The sequence below is a fragment of the Physeter macrocephalus genome, chromosome 5, assembly GCF_002837175.3.
Source record: "Physeter macrocephalus isolate SW-GA chromosome 5, ASM283717v5, whole genome shotgun sequence".
NCBI classification, from domain to species: Eukaryota; Metazoa; Chordata; class Mammalia; order Artiodactyla; family Physeteridae; genus Physeter; species Physeter macrocephalus.
In genome coordinates, this window is record NC_041218.1 from 37,438,735 (window position 1) to 37,461,532 (window position 22,798).

The 22,798-nt window shown below is 34.5% G+C and overlaps 1 protein-coding gene across 1 annotated transcript in view; it reads left to right on the top strand.

Annotated features, from left to right (window-relative positions):
• Nucleotides 1-22,798, top strand: part of SAMTOR (S-adenosylmethionine sensor upstream of mTORC1) — a 94,719-nt gene that overhangs the window by 57,854 nt on the left and 14,067 nt on the right. Inside the window, exon 4 of the mRNA XM_024129882.3 lies at nt 17,649-17,763. Within this exon, the coding sequence (XP_023985650.1) occupies nt 17,649-17,763 (115 nt within the window). The remainder of the gene's footprint in view (nt 1-17,648; nt 17,764-22,798) is intronic.

Genomic DNA, 22,798 nt, shown 5'->3' on the forward strand with positions numbered 1-22,798 from the left:
ATGGCCGCTGGGCCTGCGCGTCCGGAGCTTGTGCTCCGCAACGGGAGAGGCCACGACAGAGGGAGGCCCGCATACCACAAAAAAAAAAGGGGGGGTGCAGGTGTTGGGGGGTGTTGTGTGTGACACTTTATATCTTCAGAAAACATTGGTAATCTAATATCTCTACTATTTGGCTTCTTACCCTGGTTAGTAAAAGACAGTATATCTAGTTTTAGCCGATTTATATTTAACCACCCTGAATAAAGATGAGGTCAGTTCAAGTAATTGCCATGGAATTAGGCCTTCATTCACAAAAATGAAGAAGAGGAAATAAAGAAGAGAGTTTTTCAAAGCATAGTAGATTAGAAACCTTAAGAAAACAGAAGAGTCAATTTACATAATAACAAAATGTGACAGAGAAAGGACCAACTATCTTAAAGAAAAGCAACAAATAATTCTAGAAACAGGCAAATTTTTTGGAGGGGCAGAGTCTTATATATCTATAAAAATGATTAATGGTCATAATGAATACTTCTGATGTCCAGAAAAGATAATGTTCAAGTCATTTTTAAGAAGACAGGTAAGACTATATTAACTCTTAAAAGATTTCCATTACATATAAAATATATTGTCACTCAAGCACTAGATCCTTGCCTTTAAAGAATCATGCCCTATCACAAAATATTGAGTTGTTAAAAAATACTGAAGTGTAGGTTACCAACAAATTGTTTATTTCATAAATAACAGGTGAGAAAGTTGAAATAAACAGTATTTTATTTTATTTTTAAAATTTATTTTATTTATTTATTTTTGGCTGCATTGAGTTTTCGTTGCTGCGCCCGGGCTTTCTCTAGTTGCGGTGAGCAGGGGCTACTCTCGTTGTGGAACGTGGGCTTCTCATCACGGTGGCTTCTCTTGTTGCGGAGCACAGGCTCTAGGCCCATGGGCTCAGTAGTTGTGGCTTGCGGACTCTAGAGCGCAGGCTCAGTAGTTGTGATGCACGGGCTTAGTTGCTCCGCTGCATGTGGGATCTTCCCAGACCAGGGTTCGAACCCGTGTCCCCTGCATTGGCAGGCGGATTCTTAACCACTGTGCCAGCAGGGAAGCCCTAAACAGTGTTTTAAAATATCACTTAGGACAAGGTCATGAGTGAATATAAATCTAATTTCAATTAACTTTATAATTTTGAATTTTTCCAATTTCTTGCCAGATCTGATTTAGTCTTTTTTTTTTTTGCTTGCTTCAGTCTAGCTAAGAAATGTTTTTACTAGGAATCGAAGTGTCAGATCTGTTTTGTTTTGTTTGTAACTCCCTTGCATTTCCATTTTTAGATTATCTTCAACCTTTAAGCTTCTTTGCCAGGAATCTTGATAAGCTACTCTTTCATGAGGCTTAGTTTAATTAAAACCAATAATTCAGTCATCTATTGACTTACCTGGGAGCAAGGAAACTCAATATGTTGTGGTATGCTGCTAGGGAACAAATAGCAGGGATATGCCACTGATATTTTTGGAACTCCCTCTCATCTCTCAGGTAACCCTACACAAAAACAGGAAGCTTGACCACCAGATACAGGGATTCTTTTGGGGAGTGTGTATTAGTCAGTGTTCTCCAGAGGAATAGAACCAGTATAGTACGTGGGTGTGTGTAGAGGATCAGAGAGATTTAAGGAATTGGGTCACATGATTGTAGGGACTGGCAGGTCCAAAATTGCAGGGCAGGAAAGCGGGCTAGAGACCCAGCGAAGTGGTAATGTTGTATCTTGAGTCTAAAAGTAGTCTGGAGGCAGAATTCCCTCTTCCTCATGTGACCTTAGTCTTTTTTCTTGTAAGGGTACTAATCCATTGATTAAGATGGGAAGATTATCTGGGTAGGCCTAATCTAATCACATGAGCCCTTAAAAACACAGAACTTTTTCCAAATGCAACAGAAGAGGAGGGGAAAAGGTGGGTATCAGGGAGATTTGAAGCATAAGAAGGATTCAGTATGCTGTTGTTGGCTTTGAAAATGGGGTGGGCCATGAGCCATGGTATACAGGTGGCTTCTAGAAGCTGAGCAGACAGCCAGCAAGAAAACAGGGCTCTCAGTCCTACATCCACATGGAACTGGTTTCTGCCAACAGCCTGAATGAGCCTAGAAGTGGATTCTTTCCTCACAAAACTCTTAAATAAGAGCCTAGGCCTGCTGAAACCTTGATTTCAGCTTTATTACACCCGGAGCAGAGTACCAGCCAAGCATACCTGAACTTCTAACCTATAGAATTAGGTTGTATTTTAAAGGTAGCTTTGTGGTAGTTTATTACATAGTAATAGAAAACTAATACATATGATTAGCTTGTATTCAAAATGAAGAACTACATTTATAGTATATATTTCCATAGCATATTTATTTTATGCATGGACAGCTGTTAATTTGTATCCAAACTGCTACTTCCTTCTATGCTAAACATAGTGAGCATAATTGTTAAAAGCTCAGGCTGCTGAGTCAGACAGATTTTAATTCCACCTGAAATCACTTACTAGCATATGACCTTCCATGTGTTATTTAACTTCTCTAAGCCTCATTCCCCTCATCTATAAAATGAGAGTAGTAGTACCTACTCATAAGAATTTTACATTGCCGATATAGTGACCATTGTTATATGATTACAATGATCACCATGATGGCAACACAAAGAGTGTTGTCAATAAGAGCAGGAATCTGGGCATTCATGTGAAACCATGCTAAGATCTTTTCACTTAATTCTTTATACCCTTCTCTGATCTCTGTATATGGATTTTCTGGGTTATCCTTTCAGTTGTTTTCATATGTTTTGCTTAAAAACTAGATATCCATGCCTTTCTCATGAATCTCTATCTCGTCTCAAAAGTTTCCCAGAGAAGTTCTGTAAAATAAGTAATACATAATTTGAAAGGGAGTTTGTCAACAAAATAAATTTGGACATTAAAATTAAATTGAGTTTCTTAATTATAGAGCTATTATATGGTTACATGCCTGTAGCTCTTCAAAAAGAGATTACATTTTCCACATTCATTGACCTATTGACAACAAAGCGACTTGCAAGACTATTTCGTGAAATGCACTTTGGGAAAAACTGTCCCTTCAGATATAAATCAACTCCATGAGCTAACTCTTGTTTTCTCTTTTCCTTGTTAAAGCCTGACTTCATCTACTTAGTGCAGATTATTTAGCTTATAAACAACCTTTACTCACACACTTAGTCTCCCTCCAATATATTTTTTGTTCTTTACTACCAAAATATGGAGGGGAAGCTGTTGTCTGGCTTTTACACATTGCCATCAAAATCAATAATCGTTAGCATCATTTCAGGGATTTGTGATACATATAGAAATGAAGTGGATTACGTACAATGCTAAGAATGAGTTGCTAAATAAATGATAATAAACCAAGTCATCAGAGTTAGAAGTTTTCTATTTTAACTGTTTTTTTTGCTGTTCCTTGAAGGAATGATTGAGACAAGAGGATAGGTGGAACTAAGGATTTTTATATGATCCAAGGTATCTGGTAATAAATTTTCCCCACTTATTTGTCATCTATCAGCCCTAAAAGTTGGCTTTAGAAAAATTTCCATATATATTACTGTCATGAATTCAGAGTCAGAGTGACAGTGCTGTTTTACATACTGACTCTCAAAAATGCATTTTCTTCTTGTTTTTTCTTCTCAAAAAGATAATATATGGAAATCTAATTTCCCCCTTCCTCTACATCAAACCAGCAGGGATAATTAATAAGGCCTAGATCATTGATTTCACCCATTTTAACCATAAAACCTTTTCTTCAGAGGAAACATTTTATGGTACGGTCAGAGGGTATAGAAGTTGTAGCCTCCAGATATCTCCCATACCTGTCTTCGTTGGCCCTTGAATGGACTCTGGAAAATACCTACAGCTATGTAGAGAGCACTTTGAAAAACTGTTGTAAACTGCATACTTGGGTAAATATTGCCAGATTTTCTTATGTAATGAACAAAAAATTTTACTTAGAGTTTACAGCTCCCTCTTAATATGTCTTGAGGAGTTCAAGATGCTGTTGTTGACACTGGCAGCATGCCAGACAAAATTTTATAGGAAATAAAATCCTGCATTTCCTTACTACTTAACCAATGGATGGGAATTGAGGGGGAGAGAGTAAAGAAATGTGATGTTTTACTATAACTGTTTTGGAAAAGAGAACAAAGACAATATTGAGTAAACACCAACATGGGAAATTTAAATAGAAAGTTATCATTTGACCAGCCTGTACATGTTTTTTACATATAAGATTTTTTTCTTAACACTTTTGAAAAACTGCAAATGAAGTTAGAAGACTATGAATTCTTAAGTTTTAAAAATGTTTTAAAATAATACAATTTTAAGATTCTCTGCTTAAGTCTGTCTAAAGAAGCAAAATGAAAATTTACTGAGGAATGTAAATGAACATTTGAAAGAGGCATTAAAATGTAGAGGAAGCATTACAAACTTTCTAGCTAAACTTTGTTTTCTAATCAGTATGTTTTAACACTTTACAGAATGTAAATAAGTGAATGCATATATGCTGAAATTAGGAACCAGTCTAACTGTATTTCAATTAGCTGTGCTTTAGAAAACCATTTGTTTCCTGACTAGTCAGACTGTTGACCTGTTATAAAGATTTTCCTGATCAGAAAAACTAATTTTTTCCAAATATTTGCCTTACCAACATGAGTAAATTCAGCCATTCCTTTTTGTTTTGTTTCTCATAAGGTATAATGACTTTTTGTTTTCTATCCCTTGATCTCTTTGGAATCACATTTTACGTGTCAAAAAAAGGTTTTAAAATCTAAGGCTTACATACGGCCTAGTGCACATTTAGAAAAATGTGTTCAAATGCCCCAGAGTAGTCTCCAGAGAACACTAACATGTTCCAACAGTGCTGCCGTAGACCACAAAATTTATTACAACTGTTTAATGAAGTTACAACTCCTACATCGCATTTCTTTTAAACATTCTTAATGGTGGCAAATTGTCTATTGTGGTTGAGTTTGATGTTAATTTTTGGAGAGATGTTTCAGGAGAAAATGATATAGCTGTAATAAGTCCTAGGTTGCTATGGGAAGAGGGATAAAGCATGAAAAGTATAATCTGAGAAGGGCTATCTGAGAGTTACAGGTGTCTTGGAAGAGATTTAAAGAGCACATCCTAACAAAGAATGCTAAACATTAACTCAGAGAGGAGTTCACAAATATTACTTTATTAATCTAGCTCATATCCTGACTGTGTATGTAAATACTAACTACTCTAAACTGAAGTGAAAAATAATTATACTTTAATAGTATAGTTCAGGGATATAGGACCATGTCTATTTTTGTCATCAAAGTCCAGAAATTTTTTGTAGGCAACTGAGGCAGCTTTCTGGAAAGAAGAAGGAGACAGAAGACTATCTCCTTGGTAACTTTTCTGTTCCCATGAAGACCAACTGTGCTTCTTAAAGTTGAATTCCATGAGATATCTTTTCATATTTAAAATAAATTTGCCTTTACTTAAGCTAGTTTAAGTGGTTTTCTGTTCCTTGCAACAAAACTATACCAGACCAAGACAATGATTCTATAAAACCTTATCTTCATCATCACCGCCTATACACAGAAACTCAGATAATCCAAGCAGAGTCTGTGAACCACCCTGAATATATAAAAATATGATTTGTGTATCATGTGTGTATTGTTGTCTAGGGGGAAAAGGCCATAGATTTCATCAAATACTGAAAGAAGTTTGTTACCCAAAAAGATTAAGAACTATTGGTAGAGAGCCTCATGCAGAGGCATCCTAAGTGACAGAGTCCCTTTCCATTTTGCCTCCATGTTGAGGCAGTGAAAGACTTTTGGTTTTTTTTTTTTTGCGGTATGCGGGCCTCTCACTGTTGTGGCCTCTCCCTTTGCGGAGCACAGGCTCCGGATGCGCAGGTTCAGCGGCCATGGCTCACGGGCCCAGCCACTCCGCGGCATGTGGGATCTTCCCAGACTGGGGCACAAACCCGTGTCCCCTGCATCAGCAGGCGGACCCTCAACCACTGCGCCACCAGGGAAGCCCAAGGCAGTGAAAGACTTTGGTTCATTATTGTTGCATCTGACAGTGCCATAATTATGCCAGTTTTTATCCCATATATGGAACGTTGAAAAAGATGCCCCTTAGAGCTTTGCTGCTGTTTGATGTCTATTACAGTCTGACAAAATAGATTTTCATGAAATTTGGACCTCAGGAAAATTTACTAGTCTTAGTTTTTGTTTATTTGATTATTTTCAATGGGACATTGATACAGGTTTCAAATCTGCAAGAGGGTGGTATTTTATTCTATCAAAAACTGATCTAGAATTTTAGAATTAGAATGGCCTTTCATTTTATAGATGAGGAAACTGAGATGCAAAAAAGGGTAAGTAAAATTTCTAAGGTCACTTGGTAGTAAAGCACAAGTGAAGATAGAGTTCTTTTGACTGTCTCCAGAGCCTTTTTTTTTTTTTTTTTTTTACTGTACCAAACTTTTGATAATTATTACTTCTTTACTCCTTGTCCCCATCTATGATGCGTAGTCAACTCATTTAATGTTTATACAACACTATGAAAAAGGTGCTATTACTGGCATTTTAGTAACTATTTCTTCTGGGGAAATTTTCTTGGGGAAATTACATTGTGAATGTTCTATTAAAATATGTAAGTCAGTTTAAAAAATAGTGCCATATACATATATGTACTTATTCATGGTAGTGGAATTAGATTTCAAGTCTTGGATAAATCAATGAAAGAGCCATTTCAGATATTATTCTTCTCTGTTTTCTAGGAAATGTATTTAGAGGCTTTTTTGTTTGCTTGTTTTTAAAATTCAAAGTTTTAAAAATGTTAAGAGCAAAAAGAACAAAAAATTATCACTCTGGACTTAAAAACTACAATACAGTGAAATCAGTTACTGGACATTTCAAAAGGCACTTTATGAGCTTCACAGATTTTGTGGAAAGTCCACACCTACTTGGAAACATGTACCTTTGCACTTACTGTGCTTTCTGACTGGAATGACAGTCACCTACCTCAACAGTCCTTCCCTTTATTCTTCACCCCCCATTTCCCATTTTCTCCTGAGAGAAGCCTGCTTATCCTGCAGGTCCCAGATATGGATTTCCCTTCTCTTCTACCAGTGTTCTTCTGTTCCTATAACATTTTATACACTCCTTTACTATACAATCATTGCATTATTTTCACGTTGTATTTGCATGTGTGTTTTCTTTACTGAACTGAATTACCTGGGAATCTCAAGCTCCTAAACAGAGGTAGACAGGTACAATAAGTATTCAATAAGTATTTGTCAAGTTATAGTTATGTATACATTTAAAGTATTTTTTTTTTTTTTTTTTTTTTTTGTGGTATGCGGGCCTTCCTCTGTTGTGGCCTCTCCCGTTGCGGAGCACAGGCTCCGGACGCGCAGGCTCAGCGGCCATGGCTCACGGGCCCAGCCGCTCCGCGGCATGTGGGATCCTCCCAGACCGGGGCGCGAACCCGGTTCCCCTACATCGGCAGGCGGACGCGCAACCACTGCGCCACCAGGGAAGCCCTAAAGTATTTTTTTAAATGATACTAAAGGTATTCAGGTTTTTTGTAGAAGATTTGAAATACTGTTTTGATGAATAATTTCAAATTAAAACAACTTCTAAACTAAGATTAAACACTCTTAACTATATATTTATGATTGTAGCTATTTAGTATAAACTTGAAAATTTCCTTCCAAAATCTAATCTTATTTCTGATTTTAGAACCTTGAGGCTTCAGACTTAAATTTCCACATCAAAAATTAGAGCATACGATCTGACAAAGATTTTGTTTTGTTTTTGTGTTCTGTGAATGAAAGGTATTCTGAAATATAATTTGGGTGCCAGGATACTGGAATTTCAAGATCTTTTAGCTTCAGTGAGGAAGAGTAGTTTGTTGGTACTATTGAGAAAAAAAAGAAAAACACCCTATTATACTGTTTTAGTATTTCTTCTGTTAAATGAATTATTCTTACTTTGCTGAGGCCAATGTTTTGAATTCCAGATACCTAACCATCACCTTACCCATCATTTAACTTGCAAATAAAAGGGGCTTTTCCCCCAAGTAAATTTATAATATGAGAATTTGCATAAGTAGAATGTTTTTTGCTTAATTTTGAAGTATTGGTGCTTCAAATACAGAAATATAGGTGCCAGGATTTAGTCATTATCAATAAAAATCATCTTGATGTGACAGTAGTCCTTATAAATTTTATTTATTTTGGACTATGGGATTACATATCCCATAAGAATTTATTAAGGGTAAACCTGAGAGAGACCAGGATAGCTTTTACATAGTATTAACATAAAAGACTTGCTTATTTCTCTTGCAGAAAAATTTGAAATAGTGATTAAAATGAGAAAATTGGGTAATTCAATGTCATTTTAGTCATATCTGTATTTGGCATTTTAACTATGAAGTCTGTTATATAAGGTCACTTAAGTTTGGCTCTCTGGCCTTTTTTGATTAAGAAACTTCAAAGTCATTTGATAGATTATTCAGAGGCTATTTTTGCTCTTAGCACACCTAATGTATTCACATAATAAGTATTTTCATATCTGTGAACAATAATGAAATACTTCTTATACTCGTTTATAATTATTGACTCTTTTTGTCACAGACTGATTTTATGCTGACCAACTAGACTAAATTAATTTTATCTGTTAATATATTTACTTTGAAAGTTAACTAGAATATGCTAGCAGGATATTCTAACTAATCTCTCAAACTTGAAAAGAATAATTTTTTAAAAATGTTGGATAAATCTTAAAAACACCAAAGAACTAGTAGGGCCAAATGCAAATGCTGGCAGGAACCCAGAAAGGGAGGCAGAGCACAAAGCTTCTTTTGCCTTGAGAGCATTTTTCCCAACTGCAGACTTCAACTTTATAGTTTTTATACTCCACTGATTGGAGCTTCAACTCTGAAAATTACTTTCTCAGTTTAAGGGTGAACCAGAATAAATCTACCCCGTTCACCCACAGCATGAGAGACTCCGACAAGTTGAAACTACAGGACATCCCAAGCATAAACTCCTAAATTCACATCACAAGGGTGGTCCAAAAAACTTTAAGCCCTCAGTTTATTTAGTTGAAAGTGGTCCGGCACTGGTGGTATCCCAGATTGCCTGACAGAGCAAAAATGAATACTTCTGCTCAAAGAAACTTTGTAAATATTCTTTTAAGAAAAACAGCTCACAGTAAGAAGTAATTACGAAGCATGTATGGAAACAAGGAACCATGATCTAAAATCAGCAGGCATCAAGAATAGATATTTAAAGGCCTCAGACACTAGAATTATGAGTCACTGTTTATAAAATAATATTTTAAAAATAAAAGAATGCTTGAAAGTTTCTGCAGGGACTAGAAACTTTAAGAACCTACAAGCCATTTGGAAAGCCAAAATTAAAAAGAAAACTTCTAGAGATAAAAAATAAAATAATTAAAATAACTCAGTGTATGACATGAATTAAAGAGGAAATTATTGAACTGAGTGAGACAGAGTAAATGAAATTATCCAGAATGCCACATATGGACAAGAAAAAATAATAATAATGTATTAAAATGGTTAAAGACAGAAGATAAAATAAGGTTTAACTTCTTAATGGAGTTGCAGAAGGAGAGGAAAGAATGGGAGAGAGAAATCTCTTACTAAAAGAAATTCTAGAGGTGTATTTCAAGCAGAAGGAAAATGATCCCAGATGGAAAGTCTGAAGTGAAAGAAAGAATGAACAACCACAACAGCAGCCAAAAAGGTAAATATGGACAAACATTTATAAAACAGAATACACAAAAAGACTAACATAGCCACACAACAGAATTGTGGTCTCAAGCATTTGTATGGTTTGAGAGAAGGCTAAGATTATTCAATAGTTAAGTATACATTTTTCTAAAAGAACAAACTATAAATTTTTGAAATCAGTAAAATGAAACAATATGGAATTATTAAAATTTAAAACAGTAGCTTTCACAACCTTGGCTTACACAATATATTCACTTGGGGAGCTTTTAAAAACCCTAATGCCCGGGCTCCATCCTAAACCAGTTAAATCAGAGTCTTTAAGTAATTTTGAAGCTCCCAGGGTGATTCTGTGGAAAGCAAGGAGCAGAGGAAAAGAAACATAGAACAGATAGAGCAGATAGAAGGTGCAAGGTAAGATACTATATATAAATAAAAATATGTTAGTAAATCACTTTAAAAGTAAATGATCTAAATACTCTAGTTAAAAGAAAATTTTTATTGTCATAAAAATCCAGTTTATGTTGCTTATGAGAGACATATCCAAAATATAAGATGGTAGAATAAATATAATTTCTAGAGATAAAGTATATTTCTCATAATAATAAAAGGTGTGATTTAACAGGAGAATATGTGTTTAATTTGTATGTGCCTAATAGTATAGCTTCAATATACGTAAAGCAAAAATTGACAGACAAACCTACAGTTGTTTTGAGGAGGTTTTTTCTTTTTTTCCCCAGCATTAAAGTTTGATAAGTTTCAAAACTCTAAGGGATATTTTAAGAGTAGTACAACCAATACCCTCATTTATGTTTGTTACCAAGATTCATTACCAGTTAATATTTTGCTACATTTACTCCATAAATCTATGTGTGTATATATAGACACATTTTCTTTTTGTTTCTTTTCTGAACCATTTGAGTTACTTCAGCCTTAAATATGTTATCATGTATCACCAAAGATTGAGGACATTTTCCTACATAACCACAATACAGTTGTCATCACATTCAGGAAATTTAACATTGATATAGTTACATGTTTACATAGTTCACATTTGAATTTTCCAGATTGTTCTAATAATGTTCTTAACTGTGGGTTGATAGTAACTGTGGGTTGGTAGTTTGATCCAAGAGCCAATCAAATATTATATATTGTATTTAGTTGAATATCTCTTAGGCTTGATTAATCTAGAAAATTCCCCATGATAGATCCATGTTAAACATTTTTGATAGGTATAGACGATACTGTGTTCTCAGTAAGTCACTAAGAGGGCATATGTCAGTTTGTCCCATTATCATTCATGTTAGGTTTCATCATTTGACTAAATTGGTATCCACCAGATTTCTTCACTGTAAAGTCACCTTTAATCTCTAATCTGTTGTGTTATACGTGAAGATCGAGACAATTTCCTGTTCCTTGACAATTTTCACTGTAACTTTAGCATGGTCTTGCCTGAATCAAGTTTTGTTTTGGTTTTTTTTTTTTTTTACTATAATAGTTGGAAAATGGTGATTTTTCTATTTCTAGCTTGCTTACACATTCATTGGTGGGTATTCTTCTATAAAGAAGAACTTTCCCTTTTCCCCCTCTTTTTTAAAGTTCTATAGACTGATAGATTTTTTAAAAAATTCAGTGTGTTATAATTCATTCCTATCATTATTACGATGCTAAAATCATCTCAGATTAGGCCAGTGGAAACTCCTGTAAGCTAACTCCTTTGACCTTTTGATATATTCCTATTAGTTTTTGAGCGTTATCTTACTTTCTTGTACAACAAGATAGTTGAAGCTCACCTTATACTTTCTCTGCTTCAACCCTGGAATAAGCCTTCCTGTAGGAAGTGCAGATTCCTTTTAGCAAGGGACCAAATTCTGGCATCAGGTATCCTCACTGCTACTGGGGTGTCATTGCATCTACACCCTTTCATATGAAACCTCTAATTCTAGTCTATCACCGAAGGATTCTTTCTCTACTTTCCCTCATTCTGAATTTGTATCTCCCAGCAACTTTAGTTTATTTCCCTATTTCCTCAGCCCTTCAATACACACAAAATAATTTTTAAATGGCTGCACTAGTACCACAACAACATACTAAGTAAAATTCAGGATTTCTTTGCAGTTTTTTGTCCTTAAAATTTCACCCATTGAGATGATTATAATCAGAATACTTATGTGTGCAGAATAGTTATGTGTTCAGAATGATTTAATTTCAATAACTATCATTTCAAATCAATTTATGGAGATCTTTATCTGCTTTAAAAAAAGTTGGAAGATTTTTAACACACCTTCTCAATAACAGAGAGCAAGCATTCACAGTGAGTAAGACTGTAGAGGATTTGAACAACATAATTAACAATCTAATAGCCATATATAGAATAGTGTACCCCAAAACTACAAAGTAATATTCATTTCAACCATACAGGTAACATTTATAAAAATGTTTATTAAAAATTTATAAATTTTAAAAATTATATTAAATATTTAAGATAATATTTAATTTATAAGTCAAATGTTAGTAAGATTCAAAGGGTTGAATTATGTAGACAATGCTATTAAGCTAAAAATTGGTACCAAACGGCAATAAGGAAATACCCAAAGGTTTAGAAATTAGTAAATAACCTTCCAAAAAAAAAAAAATCCATGAGATGAAAATTTATGATAAAAATGAGAAAATATTTTCAACTAAATAATAATGATACTTTTTGTGAAGAAATTTTTTACAAATATGCTTTTTATTAAAACTTGTGGATATAGCTAAAGCATCACTTAAAGGAAAATTTATAGCTTAAATGCATATATTATAAAGAAAAGCTGAAATTAGTGAACTAAGAATCTATCTCAAGAAATTAAAGATAACTCAGCAAATAAGGCCCTTTCCCCCTCCAAAAAAAATGAAAAGGAAATAGTAAAGAGCAGGAAGATAGAAAAAGTCAGAGATAAAAGTTGGAATTTTATAATAATATTAAGGAAATTAAATCAGTGGTTAAAGATCTCAGAAATAAAACTCCAGGCCTAAATGGCTTTACCAGCAAGTTCTAGTAAACATTTAAGGAAAAATGAATTCTGTTCTTACACATACTCTTTAAAAATGGAATGAAAGGAATTATCCCACACTCATCTTAAGAGTCTAGCATAACCTTTATATTAAAACCCATCATGGACTGTACTAGCACAGAAAATTATCGTCTGATCTCACTTACGAACATAGATGCAAAAATCCATACACACACACACACACACACACACACACACACACAGTTTATCCTAATTATTCAAAAATTCCATATCTGCAAATTCACCTACTCACTAAAATTCAACTCCAAGGTCAGTACTCATGGCATTTTCATACTCATTTGTGGACATGCTGAGGGTGGTGAAAAATTTGTCATCTGACACACACCTTCCCAGCTGAAGTCGAACAATGCAAGCTCTGCCTTATTGTTTCAGCTCTCAAGGATAAAAATGTCCCTTTTTCAGTTTATTTAATATCACATTTTTTGTGCTTTATTGATTTTACTTTTATTTTTTAAATTTTATTTTTGGCTGCATTGGGTCTTCATTACTGCGTGCGGGCTTCCTCTAGTTTCGGCAAGCGGGGACTACTTCGTTGCGATGCGTGGACTACTTTGTTGCGATGCGCAGGCTTCTCATTGCAGTGGCTTCTCGTTGCAGAGCACGGGCTTTAGGTGGGCGGGCTTCAGTACTTGTGGCTCATGGGCTCTAGAGCTCAGGCTCAGTAGTTGTGGCACATGGGCTTAGTTGCTCCGCGGCATGTAGGATCTTCCCGGACCAGGGCTTGAACCCGTGTCCCCTGCATTGGCAGGCGGATTCTTAACCACTGCGCCACCAGGGAAGCCCTGTTTTGCTTTAAAAATGGTCCCTAAGCATAATGTTAAAGTTCTATCGAAGCACAGGAATGCTGTATTATGCCTTACAGAGAAAATAGTGTATTAGATTGCTTCCCTTCGGCATGAGTTATAATGGTGTTGGCTGTGAGTTCAGTGTTGATGCATCATAATACATATTAAATAAGTTACCGTTAAACAGAAATACACATAAATCCAAGTTATGTGTTACTCTGGTGTTGAAAGTATTGTAACCAGAGGCCTAGTCTTGTATTTTCCTTAGGAGCGTGGTTTGGTGATTGTGGTGACTTTATAGACCAGACCCATCACAAATAGAACCAACTATATATACATATATAAAACAAATCCTTTAAATTATGAAGAGAATAATTATTAAAACCAAATTAGATTCTTCCCAATAAGGCAAGATTGATTTAACACTACAGAATTAATGAGTGTACTGTATCACATAAACAGATTAAAGAAAAGTCATATCTCAGTAGCTGAGTACATTTCATAAAATCCAACATAGATTTGTATGAAATTTTTTTTAAAAGGAACTAACAATATAAAAGTAGCTTCATCAACTTTATCAAGGATTCTATATAAAACCTACAACAGTCATTGTACCTAACGAGTTATACATTAATGGTGAACATTATACTTAATGTTCCCTCTGAGACTGGAAACAAAATAGTACCTGCTTGGATTAGTCCTGTTTAATATTGTATTAGAAGTCCTGGGCAAAGCAGTGAGGCAAAAAACAGATGGATGGGTGGGTGGATGGATGAATAAGAAAAGAAGAAATAATATTATTTTTCACAGATTATGTAACTACGTACCTAGACTAGAATACCCAAAATAATATACAGATAAGCAGTTGAGATAACAGGAATTTAGTAATGCTGCTGGATACAAATCATTGTACAAAAATGAATTGCATTTCTGTAACCAACAATGAAAAATCAAATTTTAAAAAATAACAAGGTTTATCCATGGGGGAAAAGCAATAACAGCACCAAAAAATATGAGTTAACAAGAAATACAAATCCAATAAAATATACATGGGACCTTTTAAGACAAATTGTTAAAGCTATTGAGAGACAGTGAGGAACTAAATAAATGGAGAACTATGCCATGTCCTTGGATTAAAAGAGTCCATATTGTAAAGACGTTAATTCTCCCAAATGATCTTTAGATTCAGTGCCACTCTAATCAAAATCACAATGGGATGTGTTGTATAAAGGTACTGTCACACAGCCATGTATATGAATTAACTACAGAAACACAAATGACACTCACAAACTTAATATTAAATGAAAGAAGAAAGACAAAAGCAAATGTGTAGTGTAAAACTAAACTATGTTATTCAGAAGACATTCAGTCATAGGTAGCAAGACTGTAAAAGGAAATCAAGGGAATGATTATCACTAAAAACAGGATAGTGGCTACCATTACAGAAAGGGGTAGGGGATGTCGTCAGGGAGGATCCTGTTTCTGCGGGGCAGGCAATGTGTTATTTCTTGACCTGGGTGATAATTACTTGGATGTTCTGTTCACTTTGTGATTAGTCTTTAAACTAAATATATGTTTGATGCAAAAAAAATTACAGAGCTCAACCAAAGAATTTGAAATGGATTAAGTGTATTACTGAGAGTTAATGTTATTAAGTTAATCCATGATATTAAGTTATTGGTAATTATATTTTAAAGTTGAATTAAGTTGAATGATTTGGAATACTCCATCCAGGTAGAAAGGTTAATTTCTAAGAAGCAGTTTTTTAAAGACTATCAGAAATTTTTTGTTACCCAATTTACTAGAGTCTACCAGTATTCTGCTTTTACTATGTTCAGGAAGATAGTAAAATTCTGCTTTTACTGTGTTCAGGAAGATCATTAGTGGACAAACCACAAAAGATTTTATATATAACATGATATTAATAGCTAACAATGATATCTACCACTTTTTGAGCGTTTACCATGTAGCAGATACTAGGGCAAGAATTATAAACGCATTATCTCATTTAATCCTAGAAACGACTCTTAAGTGTGGGTACCATTGTTGTCCCCATATCACACAGGTAAAGGACAGAATCAGGTTTTGATTTTAGTCTCTCTGATTCCAGAACTCTTGTTCTTAACCATAGCCCCACATAAAGATTAGAATGGCAATCTAGTAGTGTGTACTTAGTATTACATGTTGTTATAGATTCATTTATTCAAACTGGTTATGATTTGAGTGTTCACATTTGTCAATTCAGCAGTAAATGTCAGCTATATGCCAGGCATTTCAAGGTACCTATCTACTGGATCTTTTGCTCTGTTTAGCGACTTGGAACCTATACCACAGTAGTTCGCTGGCCTCCTTCTTCCTTAGAGCTAGTGTATTGTGATATTTCAAGTATCGCTAAACTTAACTCAACTTTACAGATGATTATTTGTTATACACATCACCCAAACTACATAATAATCTGCTTCCTGATTTGGCTGCAGTACAGAAAATTACCTTTTGAGCCCTAGGATCAGCTCTTGTTGCTGAGGGAGTTTCTAGCTATTCCTTTTATTTCCTTATACCCTCATAACCCCTTCTCTGGATGAGTTCTTAGATAAAATTTTGTTGGCAAAAATCTTTTAATTGGTTCATATTGTTTTTATGGTACTATAAAATGCCATGTACTGTATTAATCAGGTCCTGTATACAGTTTATTTATAATCAAATGGTGATTATGGTCATTTCTATAAAATGTTAGGACATCAGGCTCTTGGTAAAAAATGTAACCCCTATTTATTGCATTCCTATTCTGAAAAAAAAAATCAACTTTATATTATATTATTTTATTTTGACTTACAGTGCCTTTTCCAGGAGCTTAACTACAGTCTGTAGTTTAACACCTCTCTAATGGACACTACGGCAATGTGCTAGCTGAGGTATAAGGAACAGAAACTGGGCAGATTTTCTCTGCCCCATAGGCTTTAAAGAACCAAGATTCTATTTTTACCCAGTTATTTCACTATATTTCTTTCCTTTATGTTTCCAGTATCTATTCATAATTTTTTTTCAGCAAAATTGTCTTAATATCAATAAAATGGCGTATGTCTTAAGTTGGTTTTTATTATTGCTTTACTGTCTGAACACTAGGACTATAGACTTCAGACCAACAAAAATCCACTGTTTTCCTTCATCCTTATTTGCTGCTATGTAGATCCATATTATCAATAGTTGCATTTGACTAACTTTAATGGTCATGTCTGGTTTTGTTTACCTTCTTTTTTCCTACTACTTTTGGACACAAGGAACACTTCTGCACAAAATAAAATTTTTCATAACTTAAGAAATACTATTCTATCATTGCTTTGCTCTTTGGTCCTTTTAAGTCATTGAGACAAATTGAAGTTAAGTCCAAAGACATCATTATATTGACTACTGAGAATTAATTTGTGAATGGATTCTTTCATCTACAAAGACAGTTTTCAAAGTGTGGTCTGGGGATCTGAGACCCTTCTAGGGTCTCTGTGGGGGGGAAATTGTTTTCATAATAATACTAAAATATCGTTTGCCTTTTCTACTCTCATCCTCTCTTGAGTGTAGGGTTGAGTTTTCTAGAAACTTTATGGCATGTGATGTTGCAACAGCTTGAATGCAAAGCAGACATGCGAATCCATCTGTCTTCTATTAAGCCAGACATTAGAGAGACTTGAAAAAATGTAAAACAGTAACTCACTTTTACTATCTTTCTAATCTAGATTTTCATTAGAAAGTATAATTTACATTAGCATATACTACAGTGTTATTGTTTTATAAATGAATTGATGTTTTTAAATCATTCAGTTTTAATTTCAAATATGGTATTATTGATAGAACCTGCATAAACAAAAGAGCTCTTTTAGGCCCTCAGTAATTTTTAAACATGTAAAGGGATCATGAGACCAAAAAGAGAGCCAATAATCTATATGATCTTTTAAATTCTCAAATGTTTGAATTTTTCTTATATTTTATTTCATCTTATAAAAAGCATAATGAAAATAATCTATTTTTAGGTTGCTACAAACCTCAGGAAAGATCAGATTACTTGATGTTGGCAGCTGCTTTAACCCATTTCTGAAGTTTGAAGAATTTCTAACTGTTGGCATAGACATCGTACCTGCTGTAGAGGTATGCATAGTTCTGTTTGTTTTGAGATGAATATTTTACATGTATATATACAAAGGAAAGCACTGTCTTTACATTCCTGAAATAGCAAATATATTTCTTGTGTACAAGTGGATAAGAGACTATTTCTATTCAAAACTAAATGTATATTTTGTGAAAATTTGAGCATTTAGTTAACTAATATTAATTTGACCAATACCATATTTGTCTTCATTTTGTTTTGTTCCCTGTTTATCATCTATCATTTCAATCAAGAAACTTCAGTAAGTTGCAAAGATTCCTTATTTTATTTTTTAATGCATCTCTTTCTGAAATGTACTCTGATGTAGAGCTATTATGGAATAGTGGAAAGAGCAGGGGCTTTGGAGACAGCCAAAACTTTATTAAATCCCAGCTACTTGTTCTTAGTAGATAAAACTACTTAACTTTACAAAGAATGTTTCCTCTGCTTTTAAAATTAGAATTTTTTTCCCTCAATGACATAAGTTTATAACATTTGCCATTTTACTTTTGATATGGCACCAGGCACAAAAATTTTTTACAAATTTTTATTGCTATAAAGAGATTGTGGTAGAGTATAAACTCAGGCTCAGAGATTTTTTTTTTCCTCCACTGCTATATTCCCAGCACCTAGAAGAGTACCTGGCATATTAAGTACTCATTAAATACTTCTTGAATAAAAGAATGAAATCTTATTTTCAACCTTGATTTGACTCTCTGAGCCTCAGTTTTCTCGTCTGTGCAGTGGGGTTTGTAATGGGCCATACCTTATAAGATTGTTGTCATGTTTACTTGAGAAAAAGTATTTAAAGCACCTAACAAAGCACCCGTTATATAGTGAGTGCTAAAGAAATGTTTGCTGTTATTATTGAAAAGTTCCTGCATGAAGAGTCAACTTTCATATGAATTTATTCTTTAATTTTTATGAGCTTGACTGTCTATATTGAATCTATATGACTAACACTGACAAATAAGAAAATGCTAAAAGCGTTACTATTATCTCCTAAAGGTAGACAGATACTTGCTATAAGGTAAAACAGCTGTTCTTAGCTTACCACTGCAGAGAATTCCTGGGCCATTAGAAGCTATAGTTTTAAAGTGCAGGTGGATTTGTACATGGATTCTCTCCCCTTCCTTCCTCAAGACACACATTAGAGATGTCCTTCAGGGACTGATAAGATATGATGACCATTTGATCTAAACCTACGGCTCAAATATTAAAATATTAAGCTTATTTATAGATAGGGCTATAAATTTTCAAGTGTAAAGCCATTAGAGAAGGCAGAAGAGCTACTATACTTGAGTTCAGTAGTAGAATCAGACTTTGATAGTTCCAGAACCCTATAACTAATTTTAAAACAAAGGGAAGAAACTTGTACTTCCAGTCACGATGGAGTGACAGGGACCAGACTGATCCTCTTTCCCCCTGCCTGCAGCAACTAAAAAGTGGACAAAATATTCAAAATAATATACAAGACACTGGACATCAGGTAATGAAGGACAGTGATCCCCAAGAGATGGAAAACAACTGAGATGAGCCATATGGTTGCACCAGCACACAGCCTTCAGAGAGTTTCCAATGTGTGGCACAAACAGGGGATCCCAAGCAGAGTCCAGCTGGTACTGAGTTGTAGAGGCAGAGGTGAGAGTCCTGAGAGACCAAGACAGCTAGGGCTCATGGACAAAGTACCAAAGATATGAGAGCTGCACAGAGAGAAAACACTAGGGGTCTGCAAAGAATCCTCCCTGAGTACTCAGCTGAGTACTTATCAGTACATGTCTGTGAGAAAACTACATGAGACTGCAGGAAGTACCACTTCAAAGATCTAGAGTATAGTGCCCAGCACACTCACACAGGCTGGAAGTAGCACCCGTTCCCACCAGCACACTCACACAGGCTGGAAGTAGCACCCGTTCCCACCAGCCACACTGGAAACCTCAAGAATCACAGTAGCCTGAGTAGAGTACACAGAAAAGCCTTGCATCAGTAGTGGAGAATAATTAGCCTTAGACTGAAGGCTGCTCTAGTCCCACCTAACAAATCTTGAAACAAAAACCAAAAAGATCAAACTGTCTCCAGATAATTTAACTACATCCTAGAGCAAAGTTAGAATATTTATAGCAATACCAAGTCATCCAGGATGCAGCAAAGTAAAATTCACCATGCCTAGCATCCATTAAAAAAGTAATCAGCCAAGTAAAGAAGCAGGAAAATAGGACCCACAATGAGGAGGTCAGTCATCCAGCAGAGACCAGCTGTGAACTGACACAGATGTTAAAATTCGGAAACAAGGACGTTAAGACAGAGACATTATGACTGTATTCTGTATGAACAAAAAGTAAAGTTGAGACATGGAAGATAATTAAAAATACCCAAATCTGACTTCTGGAGATGGATATTATGATCTATGATATGAAACATGTACTAGATGGGGTTAACGGTACATTAGATATTGAAGAAGAAAAGTTAAACTGAGGACATGGCAATAGAAACTACCCAAAATTAAACTGAGTTTTTTTTTTAATGGAAAAGCATCAGCAAGCAGTGAGTTAATTTCAAATGGCCAAATGTAAGCATAATTGGAGTCCCCCCCAGAAAGGAATGAAAGAAATAATGGTCAGAATTTTTCTGAACTTGATAAAAGCTAACTAATAGTAGAGCTGACCCTTAGCACCCAGGGGAATTGTTCCAGGACAGCCCACCACCACCACAGATATCAAAGTCTGTGGATGCTCAGGTCCTTAGAGTTGGCTCTTCATAGCCCTAGGTTCCATGTCCACAGATACAGAGGACTAACTGTATATTTCTTGGAAAAATCCATGTATAATTGGACCTGTGCAGTTCAAACTCGTGTTGTTCAAGAGTCAGTTGTAATGTAGAGTTTATAATCTATATAAAAATAAAATGTATGATAATAGCACAAGAGGGGAGAAAGGGAAATATACTGTATGTATAGTAATAGGTTTTTATAATAGATATGAAGTGGTAAAATACTATTTGAAGGTAGACTATGATAGGTTAAAGATGCAGACTATAAATTCTAAAGCAACCAGTAAAATAAAGAGTTACAGCTAATAAGCCAGCAAAGGAGATAAAATAGAATTATAAAGAAATTTCTTTAATCCAAAAGATGGCAGAAAAGGGAAGGAAACAATGAACAGATGGGAAACATAGAAAATAAATAGCAGGATCATACATTTAAACTTAAGTTTACCAATAATCACATTAAATAGATATGGCCTAAATACCCCAATTAAAAGGTGGAAATTGTCAGATTGGATTAAAAAAAGCAAGACTCAAATATATGTTTCCTATAAGAAATGCACTTCAATTATAAACACACAAAATAGGATGTGTAAAAGAAAGGCACTGTGGCACTATTACAGTCAGACAAAGTAGATGTCAGAGCAATATTACCAGCAATAAAGATGGCCATTTCATAATAATAAAAAGGTCAATTCATCAGGAGTACAAAACAATCCTCAATATATATGCATCTAATAACAGAGCTTCAAAATACGTAAACCAAAAACTGATAAAGTAGCAATTACAAATAGACATAAAATTATAGTTGAAGATTTCATTACCTCTCTCTCAATAATTGATGCAACAATTAGAACATTGGTCAAAGAAGAACTCACAAGGAAAGTTAGACCATGTTTTTGAATGAAGATAAATAAAAACATATGATATCAAAAACATAGGATATGCATAGGATGTCACTAAAATAGTACTTAGAGGAAATTTTACAATACTAAACACCTTTATTAGAAAAATAAGAAAGGTCTCAAAGTAATGACATCAACTTTCCAACTAGGAAAAAAACAAGCCCACATTAAATCCAAGAAAGAAAATAATAAAGATTACAGCAGAAATCAATGAAATAGAAAACCTTCAGAAAATAGTAGGGAAAAACTGATGAAAGCAAACACTACCTCTTTGAGAAGGTCAATAAAATTTATAAATCACTAGCCATACTGATTAGGAAATAAAGAGAAAGGTGTGACATCATGTATATTTTACCAATATTAAAAGAAAGGAAAATAAATATTACAAAAAATTTTATGCCAGTAAATTCCACAACTTAAGTGAAATGGTCAAACTCCTTGGAAGACACATACTGCCAAAGCTCACTCATGAAGAAATACATAACCTCAGTAGCCCTAAATGTATTAAAGAAATTTGAATTGGCAGTTAAAAACTTTCCCACAAAGAAAATTCCAGGCTCAAATGGCTTCACTTCCCAACTTATTCTATGAGGCCATTACCCCAATACCAAAACCAGAGACATTACAGAACAACAAAAACTTATAGACCATATCCGTCATGAATATAGACAGAAAAGTTGTCTACAAAATTCTAGCATATTGAACCCAACAGTATTTCAAAAGGGATAATACATCACTGCTAAGTTTGATTTATTCTAGGAGTGTAAGATTGGTTTAATGTTAAAAAAAAAATACTCAATCTCTAACACCTGTACAAAAATCTACTCAAAATGGATTAAAGACCTAAATATAAGACCAGATACTATAAAACACCTAGAGGAAAACACAGGCAGAACACTCTGACATAAATCGCAACAATATTTATTTTTTGATCCATCTCCTAGAGTAATGGAAATAAAAAAAAAACATAAACAAATGGGACCTAATTAAACTTAAAAGCTTCTGCACAGCAAAGGAAACCATCAACAAAACAAAAAGACACAACCTACAGACTGGGAGAAAATATTTGCAAACAATGCTACCAATAAGGGATTAATCTCCAAAATATACAAACAGCTCATACAGTTTAGTATCAAAAAAACAACCCAATCAAAAAATGGGCAGGAGACCTAAACAGACATTTCTCCAAAGAAGACATATGAATGGCCAACAGGCACATGAAAAGATAATCAGTATCACTAATTATTAAAGAAATGCAAATCAAAACTACAGTGAGGCATCACCTCACACCAGTCAGAATGGCCATCATTAAAAAGTCTACAAATAATAAATATTGGAGAGGGTGTGGAGAAAAAGGAACCCACCTACA